General features: G+C 33.0%; 3 protein-coding genes across 5 annotated transcripts; 2 read left to right on the top strand and 1 right to left on the bottom strand.

The window, feature by feature from the left end:
- Nucleotides 1-157: 157 nt before the first annotated feature.
- Nucleotides 158-14,282, bottom strand: LOC117932385 (E4 SUMO-protein ligase PIAL2-like). Of its 3 annotated transcripts, XM_034853627.1 has the most exons (16): nt 14,113-14,199; nt 13,691-13,808; nt 13,141-13,213; nt 12,665-12,730; nt 8,104-8,169; nt 7,906-7,988; nt 6,083-6,134; nt 5,924-5,995; nt 5,130-5,197; nt 5,009-5,057; nt 4,827-4,911; nt 4,635-4,736; nt 4,435-4,486; nt 2,494-2,545; nt 1,949-2,065; nt 158-1,875 (listed from the first exon to the last, which is right to left on the bottom strand). In XM_034853627.1, exons 4-16 carry the CDS (start codon nt 12,716-12,718, stop codon nt 325-327), a joined length of 2,403 nt encoding a protein of 800 aa, XP_034709518.1. In that variant the 5' UTR covers nt 12,719-12,730; nt 13,141-13,213; nt 13,691-13,808; nt 14,113-14,199; the 3' UTR covers nt 158-324. The 3 variants fall into 3 exon arrangements, with proteins under 3 accessions (XP_034709518.1, XP_034709516.1, XP_034709517.1); XM_034853625.1 differs by lacking the exon at nt 13,691-13,808 and having other exon boundaries at nt 14,113-14,282; XM_034853626.1 differs by lacking the exons at nt 12,665-12,730; nt 13,141-13,213; nt 13,691-13,808; nt 14,113-14,199 and adding an exon at nt 8,360-8,525.
- A 2,387-nt stretch (nt 14,283-16,669) lies between these two features.
- LOC117931689 (late embryogenesis abundant protein Lea14-A-like) lies at nt 16,670-17,861 on the top strand. The gene is made up of 2 exons (XM_034852698.1): nt 16,670-16,949; nt 17,474-17,861. The coding sequence occupies exons 1-2, from the start codon at nt 16,744-16,746 to the stop codon at nt 17,721-17,723; spliced, it is 456 nt and encodes a 151-aa protein (XP_034708589.1). The 5' UTR covers nt 16,670-16,743; the 3' UTR covers nt 17,724-17,861.
- Nucleotides 17,862-20,909: 3,048 nt separating this feature from the next.
- On the top strand, nt 20,910-21,584 carry LOC117932585 (desiccation protectant protein Lea14 homolog). The gene is made up of 2 exons (XM_034853861.1): nt 20,910-21,229; nt 21,335-21,584. The coding sequence occupies exons 1-2, from the start codon at nt 20,910-20,912 to the stop codon at nt 21,582-21,584; spliced, it is 570 nt and encodes a 189-aa protein (XP_034709752.1).
- The last annotated feature ends 1,160 nt before the right edge of the window (nt 21,585-22,744 follow it).

Below are 22,744 nucleotides of genomic sequence, written 5' to 3' on the forward strand. Positions count from 1 at the left end.
ATTTATTTTTAGTTTTTTGTGGGTGCATCACTTTCATATATTGAACTTGGATTAACACTTTGGGTTAGAGGTCAAATTGGATTTCGCCAGGTTGAGCTTATTCCCGCCCAAGTTATACTTCTTATTACCAAACAATGGCCACACCAGACACGGGATCTACAACGAAAACAGCCATCCAAAATTGTGTATCTACATTATCAACATACAAAGGGGCCTCTAACCATTTCAAATAACCACAATAATTATATGCATACAAAAACTTAGCCATGCAGATCCGACAAACGCTGCTGGCAAAACAAAAAACACAGCCCTTCACCTAGTCGATCAGGGCATCCTAGGAGTCCATTCGGGTAAAGTCCCTGAGCTTCCACCCCCTTGGGGTCGCATCCTGGGTTGAGGCTCTGTCTGTGAGGGGGCGGCATTATGTTCATTGCTACTACTGGGAAAAAGCCTGAATGCTGGCAATCCACCCGGAAGATTTGATGGCAGACTGGTTGGCGGTAGGGGTGCTTGAGTCGGTTGAGTTGGTTGGAGCATGAATTGGCTAAGTGCAGCAGAGTAAGCCTCGCCTGTGAGGCTTCCTCTCATCCGCCCAGAGGGCCGCCAGTTCTCATCTGTTGGTAATGCAGCTGAGGCATCAGGCCTAGGGGTCGACCATGCTGTCCCCAATATATTCCGCCTCTGCTCGCCGGCTGTTCTAAGCTGCTCAGCAACCATGCCTACAGAAAATGCTGTGCCTGTTCTGGCAGGTCGGAGTTGAACAGGCACTGATGGTGGTGATCTTGACACCTGGACTGTCTGCTGAGCTGCCGCTGCATGTGGAGATTGCCTGTTAGGTACTGAACCCGTGACCTGACTGCCACCACTTCTTTGCTGACGTTGCACGGATTGGACATGAATCGATGGGTGGACAATGTTCCGTGGCTCATTCATGGCTTGAGTTGTTCTCAGGTTCGGAAGGCCACCCACACGTTGGACTGATTGACCCGGAAATGAACTCATTAATGACCTTGAAAACTGAAGATCTCTTTCTGTGACTCCATTAACCGCATCAAACCCTTCCACACTGGGTGTCATGAAAGAGGTAGTTTGAGAACCAGTGGAAGTGGCTCCAGTGGGCATCAATCTTGTATGCTGGGCCAACCTCGGTAACTGATCCTGGGCAGGAAGGGCCTGAACAGCAATCGGATTTCTTGTTAGATGTCTTGGTATTGACGCCAATCTCCCATATTCATTGCTTGCAATCAAACTTCCCAATCTAGATTGCTGTAACTGCAAGTTACTAGGATCAAAATGTTGGTTTTGCAGCAAGGGGATTGGCACTTGTGTTTCCCTGTGAACATCCAAAGTTTCCCGATAAGGAGAAGGAGAAACAGCGTCAGTTAAAACAGGAGAAGACATAAAACTGAAGGTGCTTCTGGGAAAGCCAACGTTGCTATGAGCATTCAAACTTGTAGTGGGGGGTGCCAAGCCATCTGAGACAGAAGAAGGGGTCAACAACACTCCTGTCCGGAGATTGTCCTCTCTATGTGCAGAAATAATTTGATCTGCCTCAACTGTACTATTGACTCCTGGTGACACAATTTTTTCTGCAGCAGAAAATCCTTGAAGATCATCCCAGAGAGGTTTCATGTCTTCAGTTCGGAAATTACTTGGGGAATCATCATCATTATCCTCTCCCATGGTAAGATCCACAGCATCGGCTGCGATACTAGAGAACCTAACAGACTCACACTGCTTGGTATTTTCTTGCCAATTGCTTTGGGTGGCATCATACAGCTGCTCAGCATGGTCAATGCTTTCCACAACAGGCTTCCAAGATCCATCTGGTGAGATAATCACATCAACAACATTCTCTCCCACCTCTCTTAGAATCTGAACAAGGAGCAACAGGTTCAAACAAAAGGGGAAACAGCTAGATAAAAGAAGTGAATCCAAAAATACTTGCCTTGACCATATTCTGATCAATTCGTATGTCTGGGTTGCAGACAGACTGATTACAATGAGGGCACCGCCAGGATGGCCTTCTTGAGTTTATTTCGATGAAGTTTCCATAATCAAAGCACTACATATGCACACTAGAAGTGTCAACATTTTGAGGAAAGAAAAGATGGAATTAACTAAGAATAAATAGTGCACTCATGTCTATGGACCCAAGCTCATACCAGCCAGTCCATATTATGTCATTTGCCACCAACAAGCACAAACTGTCTTTTATGGTGTTTTTCAGCCATTTGAAGCTGACAAAAGTTTGATGCTTAAATAGTTAGAAAATAAAGCAAGTACAAGTGAGCGATAATGGCAATCCAGAAGTAGCTTAGGTTCCAGAGAACCTTCAGAGTGTAGATCTATACAATATATCATATATATGTTACACAACAAAAAATCATTTCACCTAGAATGAAGTCAAAAAATAAATTGGTGGTTTAACTATTGATTGACCTAAATATCTTGTCGTGAACCAAGACCAATTCAGAGTACTAAAACTCTCACCTGATGATGCTTGCAAAGATGTCCCTTCACAGGAATATTGATTCGTCTGAAGCTGTTTAAAGTAATCAACAGCATAAGAATCCATATAAGCAAAGTGTATACCAAGATTCAAAATCAGTCAGAAACAGTCATGAAATTTTCATCCCATGTCAAAGCCATTGCTAGCTAACTCATCTCTTTGATAGAACATGTTATTGTAAAGGGCCATTATCGGTTAGTTTCCATTTCTCAGGGTTCCAGGAAGGGTGGATTGGCAATGGACCTATTAACATTTTTTTCATGAAGTGTATACATGCAGACTCGAACCCGCATTTTCTTTCTTCACATTCCAAGATAGTGCAGCCATTATATAAATCGGTTTTAATATCTTATACTAAACACTATACAAATTATTCTGATTACCATAGGTTGTAGATTCTCTTGTTTTTTTCCCCTGATCTATTGTTTGAAGGAAAATGTCTGGTGAACATACATGGTACAGAAAAGGGCTCAGTTGCTAGTGTCTTTTATCTTTTTAAATTGTTTTGATAAGTAACTTTTATTTTACCTCCCTTTTGGGAACCAGAACCTCCTACATCCCATCTCTTAACATCTTGCCACTTGGGCCAGGCCTCAAGAGCTAAAGCCACAGTTGTCAGTCATCACTGCACTAGTACATTTATGAACTAACTATTTACTTAATAGGAAAGGAGGACAAACTCAGTGCCTCTTTTTAGCATATAAAATGGGGTTGGCCTACCTTGTGAAAAGAACCCTATTAGGCCCTTTTTCTCTTACAGGCAACAAAAGGTAATTTGACCTTGCAAAATTCCATGACTAAGTATGGTTATTAAAAACTTACATTACACGACACAATACAACAAAACCATACATTTTTTATGAAAATCGATACATATCACAATTTGTAACTTATTTTAGAGTGTCTTTTATGATACGTGATATAGCAATACAATGATACAATGATACATACATCTTCAACTATTTTCCATAATTTTTAAGAAAAATCAAATCAATTTTTTATAGTTAAAAGAATTTATTATGTTAATTATTTAAAATGTACTAAAAGATTGAAAATTGATCATAAAAAGAGGAAAAATAGGTAAAGTAATCTTGTATGAAAAGCTACATTCATGTTATCAAATACTATATTAAAGTTAAGTAAGTTTATTTTTACAATGAATATTGGAAAGTTTTCGTTTGAATGGCTTGAATGTTGACAATGAGAATGACAATAATTAGTGGATAAAATTTTTTATTTAATATATTAGCTTTTTTTATTTTCTTTTTTGGTGGGGAAGGAATGATGACGAACCTAAAAGCTGGAACTTTGAAGATAAACATAACAGCACACACACACACACACATATATATATATCAACAACAAAATAAGAGCATATGCCTAGTTAGAATTTGGAACTAAATATCATAGCTAAAAATTGAAGTTTATTTTTGTGGATTATGTGATGAATTCATATATTAAAGCCATATTTTGTTAATTTGAACTTGATAAAACTGTAAAATTCAATATTTTCATATGATATGATATTGTTTAACTTTTTAGATCATACTATCTTCCATAAAATTAGTTATATATCACTCTATATTTCATACTTTCAATCAATATACACATCTATACATATTTTTTCTATCGATTTTTCACTATATAAAAAAACTTACAATACAGCACGATACATGACTAAGAGTAAGTTTGAATCTACCGAAAATAAAAGGTGAAAAAACAGTGGCCTAAACAAAGTAACTAAATATATACTGATCCATAAAAATGATAAGAAAAACCTAAGCATAATGTTCATCTACAGAAAGTATCGCAGGACTAGTCATTCTGCTGCCATGCAATGTAAAGAACAGAAGCAATTCAAAAAAAAAAATCCAGAATACAACAGCTAATCATCTACAAAAGTAACTAAAGAAATAATGTACCTTATAGGGCAATTTAAAGAGATTCGTGCTTGTCCTTCAATGATCTCTAAGTCTGATATTGGCAATATAAGCAATACAAAGTCTTACCTTTCATTTCAACTTCCAGTACAAAATCAAACATAGTACGGTACACAAACCCACATCAAATGCTAAATAGCACCAAATATATAAACTCTTTTTATTTTTTTCATTTGGCTTACCAGAATCTGATGTAACAGCAACAGGCTGAATATACTCTTGTAATTCCGGAATGCCAGAAGTTGATATCACACTCATGAAAGCTATGATAATTACATAATTACCTACAAATTTTGCAAACTCAATGAATCAAAACTTGGAGCAATTTTAAGCAAAGGAGATACACAAAGATTTCAGGCTGAGTTAAGATGTACCATTAAACTGTCCAACAACTTGCAGAAGATTTATTCCATATCTGAGCATTGCAATCACATTAGTTGGCAGCTGTGGTCCATTATCCTGATCCAGACAGGGAATACATGGAAATGGGGACAGAAGTTGATAAATTTTACATTGGACATCAAACACAAAAAAAAAAAAAAAGGACTAGACAAACCATGGAAACATTAATCCTTCCCCAGACTCCCTTTCCGTTTAACAGAAAGCTGCAGAAGATGAACATAATAGTATCATATTCAGTCTATTCCTTGGAATATCATGAAGAGAGTGAACCATACTTGACTTGAGGTGGAGTCACAATACAAGATGATGTGTCCATATTATCAGTTTGAGCAACAAATAAGCACTGCATGTGAAATATGTAAAATTAGAAGATAGCACAGTCAATCCAATAAATCCCAAGTATGTATATAAAACAGAATATATATATATATATATATATATATATATATATATATATATATATATATATATTGGCCCCTGCCATCCCTGCCATAGGCCCTAAAGATTTCCATTAAGAAAGATGTTAGGAAAGTCGTTATGAGCTGATAGCCAGTAGATTACACACACATGCGCACGTGAGTGCATGCACACACTCACACACATATGCCATGTCCTCTGTTATGGAGGCAGGCTGCAGAGCATAAGGACCCAATCATATAATATAGCAGTATCAAATATAATGCATGTGGTACATTAGCAAATTGTCTGACAGAAAAAAATTGAACAAATCATTTATGACAAAAGTTAGAAATTTAGACACATTCTAAACATAGTAATACCCAGGACCAGAAGATACAGAGAGGTCATCATTATGAGGAATGGGTACAAAAAATGGGTAGAAAGTATATGTCAAGAGGAACATCCTGGAACCTAGATGGTAAGTGTTGAAAAATAAAAAGAAATGAGTGTATTTGAGAAGGAAGTGACAGTGGCTCACAAATATATTGCATGATAAGTATCATAAGATTGAAAGGGAGATCAAATAAATATTCTTCTAGGAAGGTTTTCTGTGACTAAACTGCATTACACTTCATAAATAATGGCCAGTTTAACTTCAGGACATCCTTACTATGTGTTTTTGCGCAGGAGACACCATACTCCTTGTGATATGGAAGTCAATCACAAAAGCCCCATATCCAGGCTACAAGACAACCAAAAAAATTTTTAAGACTTCCGGCAATTCAAAGAGAAAAGAGGAAAAATAAATAAATTTGATGCAGAAATCTACCTTGACCTCAAGAGAAGCAAGGACATGGCCCATCCTTAATCGTGGATAGTATCTTGAAGCACACAAACAGAATGAGAGAGAATAAAAAGACTTGATAAGTTGTGAAGTAATTGATTCAAAAACTCAGTGATGAAAATATTGCACATTTAATATCTTCAATTGCAACATTTAACTCCTCTTAAGATTGAAACAACAAATCCATCCAATTATATAGAACAAAAAATAAGAGATGAATTAAAATCAGACAACTTAGATTCAGAACATAATCAAATTCATAATCACTAACAAAAGGCCTCTAGAAATGACACTATAATGTTTGAAGATTTCTAATGAGCCTGTTTTGCCCTATAAATCAAAGATTTCATAATCAATGTAAAGTGACATAATATCCCAAAAGGTTGTAAGCAACATTGTACAATCTTATGAGGCTCCCAACCTTGGAACGCAATCTTGCCAGATACCATCAGACTCCACATAACATAATAATCTCAACAATCAAAACTTCGAGAAGCTCTAGGATAAAAAACATTTTTATAAAAGATAAGCGAAAAACCTTCTATTTCCAAACCAAAAAAAAAATTGTTATAGCCCAAAAAAGGACTAATCTTAACTTCCTGACAAGATTTTTTTCCCACCCGTAATATTGCCTGATTTAAACAACTATAACTTCTAGAAAAATACTTCCTCAGAAAGATCACTACAAAAAAGAGGTTTCTATTTGATACTTAGAATAAAAAAAAAATTAAATTATGAATTCTCTTTCATAAAAGCTCTTATACGAAAGCATTTCACGCCCAACTATACGGAAAGAGCTTTTAGATCTCAAACCTTGCACTTTAGTTGTAAACCAGACTGTAAAGTTCTTTCAATAATCAGAAAAAACCTCCATACTCAAAAAGTCAGACCAAACATCCAAGCCTCTAAAGAATGTGTGTTTTAGTGAGGTCATGTTATTCTCAAAAGTAGTCTATGCACATAAGCAATGAGCAAAGATTCGGGCCTCATCTAGAAAGAAGAAAATAGCAAAAGCCACCTCAAGCTTAAAGAGGGAGAATTTCAAGAAAATACTCACATAAAGAGGAGATTTTCCCTTTAATAATGAAAACTAGAGGGAGTTCCACTGGGGAAGACAATCAAAAGAAATTTTCAGACGGATAAAACTCTCAGGAGGAGAAACTAACACAAAAATGCAATAAATGAACAATAGATTGTGTAAATTACACATCTTACATCACTTTTGATCTAAAGAATAAAATATACTGACTCCTCCTCTCACATCACAAAACATCAATCAAATTCCATGACATGTCATAGGCTTAGTTTTCATCAAAGAAGTTTTCAATGTTGTGGTACATGCATTGAAGTAGGTCAAACTAAAACAGACTGAAGTAAAATATTACGCTTTAATATGATCTTTTTGTCAGCTTACTTACAAAATGTTATGTGATTAGAGTCAAACACTAGAAACCCTCTAACCTGTTTGCTAACTGAGCATTTCAACACAATTGGTCTAACAAAGCTCTCAATAACATTGTTTTGCAGAGTTGATTAAAAAATTGCATAAATCCAAGTGCTGTATGTGAATGCCAAATCATCATCTTCCTTTCAAACATTTTCTCACTTATTGGACATGACTATTACAGCTATATTCTCATCACATGTACCCAATTATTCACATTTTCGGAACAATTTGTCTCTTTTTAAAGCTGCAATTTATTATGCCAAACAGAAATATCCTCAGAAAAGGTCTCATTCAAGTACGTAACATCCTGCAAAAACAAGAACTTTAAACCTTGCACAAGCAAATCAAGAGAATTTCATACCTCGACATGATCTTTGGAACATTGGGAAGAGGGTAGTGTGGTTCAGCATTGATATCCTCCATAGTAGAGAAGATTTTCCCTATCTAAAGTGGCACAAAGACAAAGACTAATATAAGAAACAGATAGAAGATCATTAGTGATAAACAGCAAATAAATCACCCAACACTAATCAAAAGATTGAGAAGAAATTATCAATACCTCCTTCGCCAATGTTAGAAGATCAGTAGCATCATGATCAAGAAACCATCCAATTTTGCAAGCATTCTGCCAAAAGACATAGATATAGAAAACTACATCTTAGTATGAAATTCTTGTTGTATCACCAGAACTTTGATACCACTTATTGTGGCATCAGAAGCTTTGATGCAAACATATTAATAGAAGAACATAAAATAAAACCATCCACAAACAAAGGTGCATGGGGTTTTAATGCAGTTCGGCCAACCATGCCTACCTTCATAGATGAGAGGTAATATCCCACTATACAATAGAGAATATTCCAAACAATATAGACAAATACAATAATTAGGTCCCAAAACATCCCACGTTTTCCCGCTCTTTGTATCTCCATCTTGAACCACAAGTCCTTTTACTCCACTAGGCGTCTCTCAGTCTTCTTCGCATCTAAAATTTGAAACAAAAGCTCTCTTACTCGACCAAGTGTCTCTTCCTCTTCCTCACATCTTTATCATATACAAGGATGAAAATATTGGTAATCACATATATATCGGTACTTCAATTTTACAAATATATCGGATATATCGATGGATATTTTGGAAAAAAAATATCGGTAGGCCTAAAATTGATCAAAACTCATGAAAATGTAAGAAAGACCTTATTGAAATGTAATTAGAAGCATAGTAGATATTTTAAATTTGTTTTGTTCAAGAATTTGATATATGTATGATATAATTTATCATATTTGATAATAATATCATATACGTCGATAAAAAATATAAATTTTATAAGTGTATATTTATTATTAAATATTATTTCACAATAATATTGTGATATTTAATTATAATATGTCTAACTTTAAAATACATTTAATATTAAAATTATGATCCATTTAATTCGATTATATTAAATGATATATAATAAATGATGATATGTGCATAATTTTTTTTACTATTTATATTTTTTATATATAATTAATATATAAATAATATAAAAAAAGTTAAGAAAATTATCACCATCATTTTTATGTTTTTAGTGGTCAATTAAATTAAATTTAAAAATAAAATAATTAGAATTAATTTGTTTATCAAAATATTTTGTTTTTATCACGATGTTAATATATATTTATTCTAGTGCATATTATATAATATAAGATATGTTAGCCCAATGGTGAGCAGGGCTGTGAAAGGTTGTTTTTGGCGTGGGTTCAAGTTCCTGCCTTACCAAGCCAAAATTTTAAGTTTTTCATTGACCATCGCCCCAAAAAATCAACTTGACCGCCAACCCCAAAAAAACAGCCTAACAGCTGCCAACCCCAAAAAACCGCCCGCCCCAAAAAAAAAAAAAAAAAATCAGTGATTTTTAGCCGAAATTTCGCAAAATCCGGTGATTTTTTCACTGTTTAGCCTATTAATCGGCACTCGCCAATATTTCGGTGAAACTAGCCAATTTTTCGCTTCGCCAATTTTTCATCTACCCGTTTCGTTTCACTAGTCGCCGATATCCGAAATTTCGCCGAAATTATCCGAAATTTTCAACCATGATCCTATACATATAGTCTTCACAAGCCCATATCTTTCTCATAACCTTTTCCCCTCATGACCTAGAATATTTATAGAGACATTCTTACTTATTTTATAAGGAATCTAATTACAATCACATATGAACTTAAAGAATATTCTATATAATATTCTTTCTACAAAAAAGAAATATATTTCACTTAGGAATTTAAAACACTTCCCAACAATTCCAGGTAAACAAAAACATAACTTCAAAATATCCAATAGCTTTGGAATCATAGCACAGAAATTGTGGAAATTTTCTAACTTGGAATAAGAGAAATCCTGGTAAGCCTGTGTTCAACAAAAAATAGAAATCAAAAGAGACGGTGAATATATGAATAAAAAAATCATACAAAATAACTTCACTTAGTACCATGTCAAATGTCTTTCACTCAACATCAAAGTCGGATGGGTGAGGTGGGGAATTCACCTAGATGCCTTAAGGATAGACCACACAAGTATGAAAAACCACCTGAACACCAAAAGCACATCAGCAAGTTCCCTACTGCCATTGTATTGATTCTACCAAATTTATTTCAAAGCTGATGACTAATAGGGTAAGGTTTTCTATATTTCTCATATGAGCACTCCATATCCTACTTTTCCATAATCACTTCAAAGAGAATCCTTAGGTCACTGAATCTCTCTCTCTCTCTCATGTATGAATTTCCACAAAGACAAATACGATAGACATTACCCCCCTCATAAGAAGTTGCTTGGCACAAACACGGTGAATCATTAGGTTAGGCAATATCCTTTCTTAAATAGCATGCAAAGCAAGCATATGCATTGAACATGTTTCCAACTAAAATACGCATTGTAATAGCCATTGAGGCATGGCTCAAGAGGTAAAGGGTTGGGGTGGGTTTCTAAGAGGTTCTAGGTTCAAATCCCAAAAGGACAAAAAATGAAAAAAAAAAAAAAATTCTTATAAAAAAAAAATTCAAGTCATAGTAAAGGTTCCCATCAATAGTGATCAAGACATGTATTTAGTTGATGTAGCACTTCACATAGCATGGAACACAGTAAATTCTTATTTTCTAATTAAAGTTTCTATTATGTTGCAAATATTTTTAAAATTGTGCAAGTCTTCTTTAAAGAAATAAATATTATGCTACAAATAAGAAATTTACATAACAATAGCGGACCAAAGAAAAAAAACAGGAAAAGAAATTAAACAAAAAACCCAACTACAATCAAAGTAACAAATATGAAAAATGGGAACTAAATTCCCACTAATATAATCCAAGGCCCTAACACCTCTACCAGTATTAGTTTGCTACATGGAAGAAAATATCGAGATATATTGGCGATGTATCGCCAATATATCATGTATCGGAGGTTATGGAAACGATATTTGGTGGAGAAATATCGTTCTAGCGAAATTTCAGGAAAAATCTCCAAAAATCGGCGATATTTCGCGATATGGCGATAAATCGCCGATTTTTCCCGATATATCGGATGGTCAACGCGGGTCAATGGGGTCAAACATGCTACAGTGTGGTCAAACCTGCTACAGTGCCCCCCGCTACAGTCTGCTATAGTGCTCCTCAAAAATTCCAATTTTTGTTGTTAAAGGGACTCGAACCCCAAACAAAAAGTTTGGGGATCAGGCCACCTTACCACCAAAGCAAGTTTGCCCCTTGTTGAATATAAGGCACTAAAGATATATATTCAAAGTCGTCATATAAAGAAAATATTAAAAGAATATTTTAGAGAGCAAATTAATTATAATTATTTTATAATTAAATGCAAAAATTTCTTTTAATTGATTACCAAAAATATAAAAATTATCATGATAATTTTCTTCATAGTGTTTTTAATATCATTAATAGATTAATTAAATATTAAAAAATTATACATATATCACAATTTATTTTATATCATTTAATACAATTGAATTAAATGAATCATAATTTTAATATTGATATATATTTTAAAATTAGACATATTATAATCAAATATCATAATATTTGATGTAATTTAATAATAAATATATACTTATAAAATTCATATTTTTATCGATGCATACGATATTATTATCAAATATGATAAATCATATTATACATATATCAAATTCTTTAATAAAACAACTTTAAAATATCTATTATACTTCTAATTACATTTTTATGAAGTTTTTCTTATATTTTTATAAATTTTGATCAATTTTAGGTCTATTGATATTTTTTTTCAAAATATCCGTCTATATATCTCTGATGTATCCGTAAAATTCAAGTATCGATATATCCGTGATTACCGACATTTTTATCCTTGGTTTGCTAACCTAGTCTCTAGTCTAAGGAAATAGTATGGCTCAAGGCCATAACTGCTCCAAGGACCTGCAAACACATGCCAAGCCCAATGGAAGACATTAGCTAAATTTTATTAAGCTACCAAGTATGTTGATCTCCCAATTTGAAAAGTCCATGTAAATCAATCATTGCATGGCACAAATCCAACTTCTAACAAGTGAGCTTCACTGTGGTATGAACAATCAGAGTGTCATGTGTTCTGCACTAGCATGACACCTGATACACCTTGCCTTAGGGACCGAAAGAACCACTATGTGTTATTATCATTGTGGCACATTTTATCTCCAAATACTTTCACATCATTGTGAATAATAAAAAAAACTCCATTTCCAGCCAAATGAAACAAGAAGAGATTCTCTTTCTCCTAAAATTCCCTCTTCGATTTCATTGTTACTCCCTCCAATGCCCTCTTGCCTCTCACTCTACTTTGCTATTACCTAAAACTGCATTACATGGGTAGCCTCCTAAATTTAAGAACCTTACATAAACACAGTCTCAACCTTTATAGAATAACCCGTTTCTGAAAATCCCATAGCAACCAACCAAAAAGGTATCATATCCCAAATTAGCCATGTCTCAATATGCAAATTCTTGGTATTCTCTATATTGCTAATAAGCTGAGCACGTTGAGTGTCCACCGACAATTAGTGACAGTTTAGGTGAAGATTTGACTACTAATTATTGAAAAATAAAAGAAGCCATGCATACCTTGACAGAAATCATAAGCACCATTGCAACCGCTTGGAGAGAGGAATCATTCATACGTCTAAGTACCTTCAACAAATAAGACAATAAATTGAGAATGATAACCAGTTTCGGGAAATTATTGCTTGCAATAATATTAATATATATATATATATATATACTGCCTTCAGAATTATTATGTGTAATTATTAATTAGAAAGCTCCCTAAACTGGATAACCAGGAATTTTCTAAGGGGTAAACATACAAAAAAAATTTATATATAAGATGTGGATACAAACACACTTATTGTAATTTCTCATTGAACTGCAGTTTGTTTGAAAAAACAAACAAATTGAATTTTATATCACAATGCAAGATCATGGGCCATCATCTGACAGGTCAATAAGACTGTCCATGCAAGTGGTGGTGCCATTACTGTATGGAATGAATCCAGATTATAAAGTATTGTCGCGTGTTATAAATAATACTAAAGCATCACCTGCTTTAACAGGAAAGGTAAATCTCGAGCTCTTGAAGGAATCTCATTGTTTGCAACTGCATAATCAATACCTCTATAATTGACAAAGAAAATATTGGTTAAGCATAGTTAGTAGAATTGAGATACAAAGCATAATCAGTTCAACTACTCCACTATTGGTATTAAATAATCCAGAATTTTTTATTTTTTTTTTAAATTCACTGCCCAGAAACAAGGACTAAGAGATTGAATCAATCTCAAAACTGGGAACTCAATGTAACCAGCCAAAAGTCGGTATTTTCACTGCCAATAAAGCTGAAACTTTTTTAAATGCAAAAATAACAACTTCACAATCCTTTTTCGTGAATCTTTTTTTCTTCGATAACTCCCCAGAAAACAAACTTTCGGTGTTATTTTCCTTTTCTGCATTTTTTTTTAAGTACAGAATTTCTCATTTTAGTCACCAAATGGCGTTCTCGAGGCTCACTGTACATTTGAACGAGAAAATAAAGCAACTTAGTAAAAAGAAAAAAAAAAAATTCCCTGCAATATAAGGTTTTGGTCCTATGACCTCAGTTTCAAAGAGAGACAAACCAACCAGTAAGCCAAATGTTGCTTTTTGGCTCACATTTGCCCCCCTAAAAGTAATCTCTATCATATCCTCCCGAATCCTACTCCTAGCTCCACACCTGGGACAAAGTCACAATTTTAATAACAATTTTCTATTCGAAAAACTAAAAACGAAAAAAAAACACTTATTTAATTCGAAATCTGCTTTTCAAAGTCGTCAAGAAAAAGGAGACCTCGCTCCCAAAATTTTCAGAAAACATTGTCAGAATAGTTCACTGAGTATTTCTCGGAAACAGACTATCAATCGGAGGAAAACAGCCGAATTAAGAATTGAGAATTCTCCATTTCTAACCTAGCGTTTCGCTTCTCACAAACACGTATACACGGAAAGATAAACAGAGAAAAACAGAGCTCGAGCGAAACCTGGCCAGCGAGAGGAAGAGATCGGCGACCTCAGCGGAATCCAACGGGTGGCCGTTTTGAATGTGCATCGCAAGTAGATCCGCCACCGTCGCCACCAGTCGCGACGCCGGCCTTATCCGGCCACGGCCACCGTCGTCCGTACAACTCATTCCCGCCATCCCACGAAACCCCCTCACTGTCTCTCTTAGTCTTATACAAATGATACAAGTACGCTGACGAGAATCCGAGTTTTAGTCAAAAGTCGGTTCTGAATTTACTAAAATGCCCTCAATCTCTCGGTGCAACTCTGTGATTGCCACTGACGCTGACCGACACCAAAATATTATAGACAGATCAATTATTCAATTTTTTTGCAAATATTAAGAGAAAATTATGAAAAATCACTATAAAAATATTTAAATAAAATTTTGAAAATAAAATTAATTAATAAAAATTTTAATATATGCAATAATAAATAATATGATCAAGAAGGGGGTATAAAACTTCTGCGTGGTACTGTTATTATGGTATTTTTTTTATAAATAGAAAGGCTTTTAATAAATTATTTTGTTACCATAAAATTCAAATTAAATAAGATAATAAATAATTAAATAAAAGGCTCAAATCCCAAGAGAGAAAAAAAAAATTAAAAATAGAATTCCTAACACCAGGCCCGCTAATTTTGGGCCATGAAACTGAATTCAGGCCCGCTATTTTTGAGCCTGCTTTGTTCACCCATGTAATAGTTGATAAAGGAAAAGAGAAGATAGGGGAGGAGGGTGAGTGTTTTGAGACTCGTTCACGTTAGTACTACTAAAGTCTTTATGTTAGCAACTCGAGGAGTCAAGTTCTAATAAACCCCTTTCCATGGATTCCATAGGATATTTTCTCTACCATTTTAAACCTTGTCAAACATGAGAGAACACCTTCCCCTTAACCTTAAGGTTGTGTTTGGTTCCCGGAAAGTACAAAGAAAATAAAAAAAATATTAAGAAAATAATTCTCATGTTTGGTTGTCTTATGAAATATTTCAAAGAAAATTAAATATAATTAAAATTAGTTAGAAACTTATACATTTTAAAATTATTTAATCTTTTTTACTGATGAATTAAAATAAATAAAATGAGTTTGATGTAACAAATAAAAATAATTTATCATATTTAACTCTATTTTTTATTTTCCTTCATTTTTTCTTTCTTTTTACTTTTCCTCTGTATTTTATTTCCTTTGCATTTTCCCTCAAATTTTCCGATAATCAAACATATAAATGTTGAAGATCATGATTGCTTGAAAAAACTTTCCATATTACTATAAAGATATTTTTCTAAAGATGTAACTTTTTCATCAAAACAATTACAACATTGAACAATAAAAACAAAGTGAGCAATAAATATAGTAAATGTCGAGATTACAACCTTTGATACCTTAAAAACCACATTGTTGTATTGAGAAACTTTTGTTGGGGAAGGTTTGGTCGAAAATAACTCAAAGCATGAGATTAGAACTATGTTTGGTTCTCGGAAATTTTAAGGGAAAATGTAAAGAAAAAAAAATAAAGAGGAAAAGTAAAAGGAAAGAAAAAATGGCGAAAAGTAAAAAAAAAAAATTAAAGATGATAAATTATTTTTATTTGCTACTTCAAACTTATTTATTTATTTTAACTCATTAATATAAAGATTAAATAATTTTAAAATGTATAAGTTTCTAATTAATTTTAATTATATTTATTTATTTACTTATGAATATTTTATAGAATAACTAAACATGAGAAAATAATTTTATTTATATTTTTTTTATTTTTCGAACCAAACATCATCTAAGATGTTCTAGGATGTAGAAAGTATTGTTGGATCCAAGTTGGATGCCACAATGGTTGAGTTGAAAGCAACGTCCAAGTCAAAAGACCTTGCATTAAAGAAGCATAAAGTAGTTGGAATTCATGGAATCATTAAATGGAAAGTTAGAAAAAAAAATTATGATTTAATCCATTTTACCCTCATAATCTATCCCATAATTTGTATATTGTTCTTCAGGTTTAAAATCGAACACATTACACTCCAAAATTTTTTAGACCATGTTGGTTTTAATGAATGAAAATGTCACATATTGTACAAGTGACCGATCGATTAAGGATAAATTTATAAATTTTTAAACCAAAAAAATTTAAATATATGTGATATTTTCATTAATTGAAACTAATAACATTCAACGAAAAGATAAAGTGTGAAGTTTGAAATGTAATGTGTTTTATTTTAAACGGGTTGGAAGGAGTAAAGTGTATTAATTCCTAAAATTCTGCTTAGTTTTAAAAATTAAATAAATAAACTTGATTCTAAATTAAGAAATATGCACATTTATTCCCAATATGGTGGCGCAGATATGGCAAGGCTGCATTTACCATTTGAAAATAATAGCATGCCGGCAAATCAAATCTCAATCAATACCACAAAAATCAACATCACAGATCTCTGAACGCGGAAAAGGTAAACATACACGCATCGCCCACGGATAATCCCATAGTACACGTGTCAGGAACCCACTTCATCTTCCTTATAAACTGGCCTCTATCTGGTGTTCTGCGCCATACCCGTCTCTCCAACTGTGAATTTGTTTTTTTTTCTTCTTTTGTCCGTGAAGATTGTGGAGGTAGCCATGTCGCAGCTGCTCGATAAGGCGAAGAACTTTGTGGCGGAGAAGGTGGCGAATATAAAGAAGCCGGAGGCCAGCCTCGACGACGTGGATTTCAAAGACGTGAGCCGGGAGGGGGTGACGTACAACGCCAAGGTCTCAGTGAGCAACCCCTATGGGACTGCTATTCCCATTTGCGAGATCTCTTACACCTTCAAAAGTGCCGACAGGTTTGATCTCGATTCCCTTTTCCTTCCTCTCTTTTTTTCTCCGATCTGCTCAACGACGTCGTGTGGTATCCTCTCTATGTTGTTTTGCTCCTTGTTTCCTGGGTAGAGGTTTGACTTGTAATGTTTTTCAAAACGGCGTCGTTTGATATCTGTCGGATTATGGAAAAGGATAGAAGGTTTCCTTTTATGGAAAACCTGTCATGCCGGACGAAGCGACGTCACTGGCGCTCCGGTTTGTTCCATTACATACAAGGGCTATAAAACGACGTCGTTTGTGCTGAAGTCCTTTCCATTCATATGAGGGTGATAAAACGACGTCGTTCTGATCTTGATCCGTCAAGGAACAAGAACAAGGCGATGTTTGGATCAGTTGCCTTCTTCTGTCGATTGTTGGACTAAATACCCATTTGGATTCTGCTCTCTTTTACATATATCTTTATGTAAAAGCCCAATTTACAAATTAAAAAAAAATAAAAATTCTGTGGTTGAAATTAATGTTGGGAAGAAATTAAAAAAACTTGCAGGGTGATAGCGTCGGGGAAGATGGCGGACCCAGGGTCACTGCCGGGGAACGAGAAGACAGTGCTGGAGGTGCCGGTGAAGGTGCCGCACAACATACTGGTGAGCCTGGTGAGGGACATCGGCGCCGATTGGGACATCGACTACCAGCTGGACTTGGGTCTGACCATTGATCTTCCTCTCTTTGGTGACTTCACTATTCCTCTTTCCAGGAAAGGAGAGATCAAGCTCCCTACTCTCTCTGATGTCTTCTGATCTACCCCTCTCTTGATTCATCACTTTCTCTTGTTTATCGCTTGTTTTGGAGTGTTCCAATGGACCTCATGCATGTTTGACTTTTCTTGCGTCTGTACTTTGACTTTGGATAAGCAAATAAAGATCGTCTTTGGCTCACTCTCCGATCCGGTGATTACATTTTAATTTGGTTTAAAACTTAACCTTTTTTTTAAGTTGATTAAAGAACATGTTTGGCAGTGATTTTGAAAATCAACAATCTTTTTAGAAAGCGATTGGCGATTCACCAAACGGACTCTAAAAAGATGTTTAACCATTGAGTAAATGATTTTTTTTTTCATTATATAGTATATTATAAAAAATACTATCAAAATCCTTTTCTTGGAATTTTATTAAAGTATTTTGGGATTTATTTTAGTTTTTAAAACATTAAAATATTCAATTAATTTTATTTTATATTTTTTTTTCACAAATCACAATAATTATTAAAATAGTGATGGAAACTACCCACCTCCAGTAAGATTAAAATAAGAAAAATATTTTCAATCTTAATTTGAATTGATTATTGACAACATGCATTTGTTAGGCTAATTTCATTAATTTTTTTTCCCTTCACCTTCTTCCTTAATATTTTTTTAATTTAAAAAAACAAAAAAACAAAAAACCAATCAAGGGGGACAAGAAACGAATGGGATTAGAGTTTAGAATTGGTAGATGTTTGAACCTTGAGAAAGAGGGCAATTTGGTCCTTTTATAAATAAAATTTGTTGTAAAAAAAAGAAAAATGGTGGGATGTTGAGAAAGAGGTGATGGATGCATTTAACAATGCTCTTCATAATTCTATATCGTTTCCCATGCTTTCCTTTTATAGTAAATCATAATCACTATTTTACCCTTTATCTAAACCCTTAAGAAAATAAAATGACAATTATATTTAATTTTAACTTTTATTTTAGTATTTATCTATTAAAAATTAATAGTCAACATCCATTTTAAAATGTGTCTAAACAATAAAAAAAAACTTAACTACATATATAATGTTATAAATTTTTTCTTAACTTGTGATATCATACCATTACAATATCAAATCAATACCTATTGAAAAACTGAACCGATCATAATGTGTCATATATAATTTGATCTCACTGTTTTTGTATTCAACTTGCATCTTATGACTTTATACCTTAATCCCGTTATTTTATACTTGATTTTCATCTATTTGTATGTTGTACGGTATATTTATAATTTTATCAAATGACTTAAATTTTATCATACACTTTTAATGACAAAAATCACATTGAATCAATTCCTTAAAACTTTTCAAAATTAATAGATTGTTTATTGTATTTAATCATTAATTAATCAAATTTTAATATTAAATAGTAATTTCTCTTGCACTAGTATTGTTTGTTTTATAAAAATATTCATTTTTGAGAATTACAACTATTTTGTCTATTTTTTAAAATACATATTTTCTTTTTATCACGCCTTTATAAAATTTTTCCTCTCTTGTTCTCTTCTACTCAATATTTTCCTATTTTATCCTCTTCTATACCATGGAAGTTTATGGGTTTGAATTTATATTTGATACTATAAATCATAAAATATAAAATACAAAATAAAAACATTTATGTGGATTTAGTTAAAATAAAAAAAATATTAAAAAAAAATACTAAGAATTTATTTTTTAAATGATCCAACGATTTTATGTCAAAAAAAAAGTTATTTAAATTTTTAATACCCTTATTTGGATCATTATATAAGTTGATAATAATTCAATAATTAATTTACTTAATAATTACATTATTATTTTTAAATTTTACAACACTTTTTTATATAAGCCTTATTTTAACTTATAATGAAATTAAATTTATTTTAAAGTAATAAATTAGAAGTTTGTTTATAACTGAATCAAATCAGAAATTTAAAATCATAATTTAAAAATATAAGAAATTTAAAATGATTTAAATGAAGGGGGGAAAAGACTTACGGGGTGGTGTTCGTATCGGCGTGGTGTGGAAGGGCCTGGAGCCACTGCACAACTGTTGGAGGACATCGAGGTTGTCGGTCAAAGGTGGAGCAATGATACGGGGGGCCAGGGCTTGGAATTTGGATATGAAACGATGTCGTTTTATTGTAAAATGTATCAAAACACCATTGTTTTGAATGAAAAAAAAGGGTGGAAGGAAGGAATGAACCATTTGATTTTTGAAGATTCGTTTGATCCATCGATCCAATCATCATTTCATGGTTTGAGGTGACTTCAAAGGATGAAAGATTCAAAAGATTGGACCAAATAAAAAAGATAATCGATCAGTAATTGTACTATTGGTTTTCGGGTAATCATTTTTGGTGAAAAATAAAAGAAAACATAGGTTTAACGATAAATTGTTTATGTTCATGGGAATAAGAAAAAGACTTTCATTATATCTCAAATTAGTATTATATAAAAGGTATTTATATTAATCATTAGATAATGGAATTTCAGAAATAATTCTAAATTGTATCACCCTCAACCTATTATTCGTCTTCAATATTAAAAATACAAACTTGAATGTCAAATATCATCACTTTGCTCTGCTCCTATATTTGTCAATTTTTTTTTCATATATCTTTCACTCAATATAAGTCATATACTATAACACATATTAATGAAACTAACATGATTAATCTCGTTTTCAAAACATTGAATTTTTTTATATTTAATTAAAATTTTATAATATTAAAATTTGAGAATATAAGTTGAACTTCCACTTAATGTTAAAGCTAAAAAAATAAAAATAAAAAATTATTCCACACACCTTAAAAACAAAGATTATTTGATTAAAAGAGTTTTAAAAATTAACCTCATATAATTTTTTTTTTTGTGTTATTTGAATAAAAATGTCCTTATTTTCTTTTTAAATAACCCTCGTGAAATAACAAAAGACATTTATATAAAAAAAATTATTTTTTAAAAATAATTTAAGAATTATTTAGTCTCTTTCAACCAAATATCTCAAAAGACAAAGGCAAATATATACTAGGAATGCAGGAAAAGATAGAAAGAAACTGAAATAAAACAAAAGAGGAGAAAAAAAATCAAAACTAACAAATCGGTGTTTCATATATTTTTTTTTCCGTAACACATGAAAAATAAGAGATTGAAAAAATGGGCCTGGTTCCAAATCAAGACGTAAGCATCAGCGGAGTGGTTCCTCGTGCGACATGCCGCCACAGACTTATATATACATATGTAATCTGCCATTTGCCTTTCTGTATACCACCCTCTCGGTCGACTGTGGAATTCTTTTTCGTGTGGGTGAAGGTTGTGGAGCCATGTTACAGATGTTTGGTGGAGCGGGGAGGTTTTTATTGGAGAAGATGGGGAATATAATAAAGAAGCCGGAGGCCAAGATCGTCGGCGTCGATATCAAAGATTTGAGCCGCGACGGGGTGACGTACAACGCCAGGGTCTCTGTGAGCAACCCCTATATCGTTCCCATACCCATTGGCGAGATCTCTTACACCCTCAAGAGCGCCGACAGGTTTCATCTTCACCCCTTTTCTTTTCTTTTTTTTTTCTTTTTTTTTCCGGTTTTTTTATTTACAATATTCATTTTCGTGTTGGTTATTTTGTTTGGGGAATGTAGGATGATAGTATCAGGGAAGATTGGGAGGCCAGGGTCGCTGCCGGGGTATGAGGAGATAGTGTTGGAGGTGCCAGTGAGGGTGGCACACACCGTACTCCTGAGCTTGATGGAGGACATTGGTGCTGATTGGGACATCGACTACCAGTTGGATTTGGGTCTGACTATTCATCTTCCTCTCGTTGGTGACCTCACTATTCCTGTTTCCTGGAAAGGGGAGATCAAGCTCCCTACTCTCTCTTCCATCCTCTGATCCACTCCACTCTCTTTTCTAGTTTTGATGGTGAAATATTCTGTCACTTTCTGTGTTTTCGTGTTGTTTAATGAATCTCATGCAAATTTGACTTTTCATGTTTTTACTTTTGACTTTGTTGAAGCAAATAAGACCATGTTTGGCAAAGTCGATCTCCGTTCTAATAGTAATAATAATAATAATAATATAACTATCTAAAATTTGATTTTTCTAAAAAAACAAAAAACAAATATTAGAGTCAAAATTACTAACAATTGATGTTATTTATTTATAGTTGATTCCATTTATTTACACCTTACACCTTAATCACATTATCATATATGTTATGGAAGAATAAGAGAACGAAAACAAAAACACCCATAACAAACAATTGATTTTTTATTTCTTGTTTTATAACTTGGTTTGACATCCAATATCTTGTTACTTTCTATATTTTTTGTGTTGTTTAATGAATCTTGTGGAAGTTTGAATTTTTATGTTAGTACTTTTCACTTAAGAGAAGCAAAGGCCTAATAATTTCATTTTAAAATATAGTTTAAAGTTAACCCATATTTTAGCTAGGGTTGTTTTTTGAAAATGGGTAACTTTTTAATTTTTGAATATAAATGATTAAAATTATTTTATTACTCATTGATGAAAATTATATTTATGATCTTTTATTAAATAATAAAAAGCTATTTTAAGAAATTAAACCATAGAAGCAAAAATTTTAATTTTATAAAAATAAAATACCATATAAACATAAATTGTAAATAATTAATTAAATTAAGAATATTATTTGTAAGGCCAAGGTTTCATTAATTTCAATTTTAATAACCCAAATATTAAAGATGATCCAGAAACCATTTCAAATCCAATAATATCATACAGGATTTAGAAACTATGCCATTCTGTCCACGGATTTAGAACATACTTGAGTCCATTTTTTTTTTTAGGTTTTGAACAAGGTATGGATCTTTTAAGGTTGTAAAGGGGTATCCACCGTTTTTGTAATCTCTCTGATGATGGGAGCGGGAGAGCACATTCTATTATGTTCAAAGGATATGTTAAAAAAGGAACATACACTTAGCGTTATATACCTTCTATGTCTTAAGGACCATACCCTTTGAACTATTGAGCCTCGGGTATCTTAGGCCCATCATCTAAGACCCATTATGACA

This window comes from Vitis riparia, chromosome 15, assembly GCF_004353265.1.
Source record: "Vitis riparia cultivar Riparia Gloire de Montpellier isolate 1030 chromosome 15, EGFV_Vit.rip_1.0, whole genome shotgun sequence".
In the NCBI taxonomy this organism is placed as follows: domain Eukaryota; kingdom Viridiplantae; phylum Streptophyta; class Magnoliopsida; order Vitales; family Vitaceae; genus Vitis; species Vitis riparia.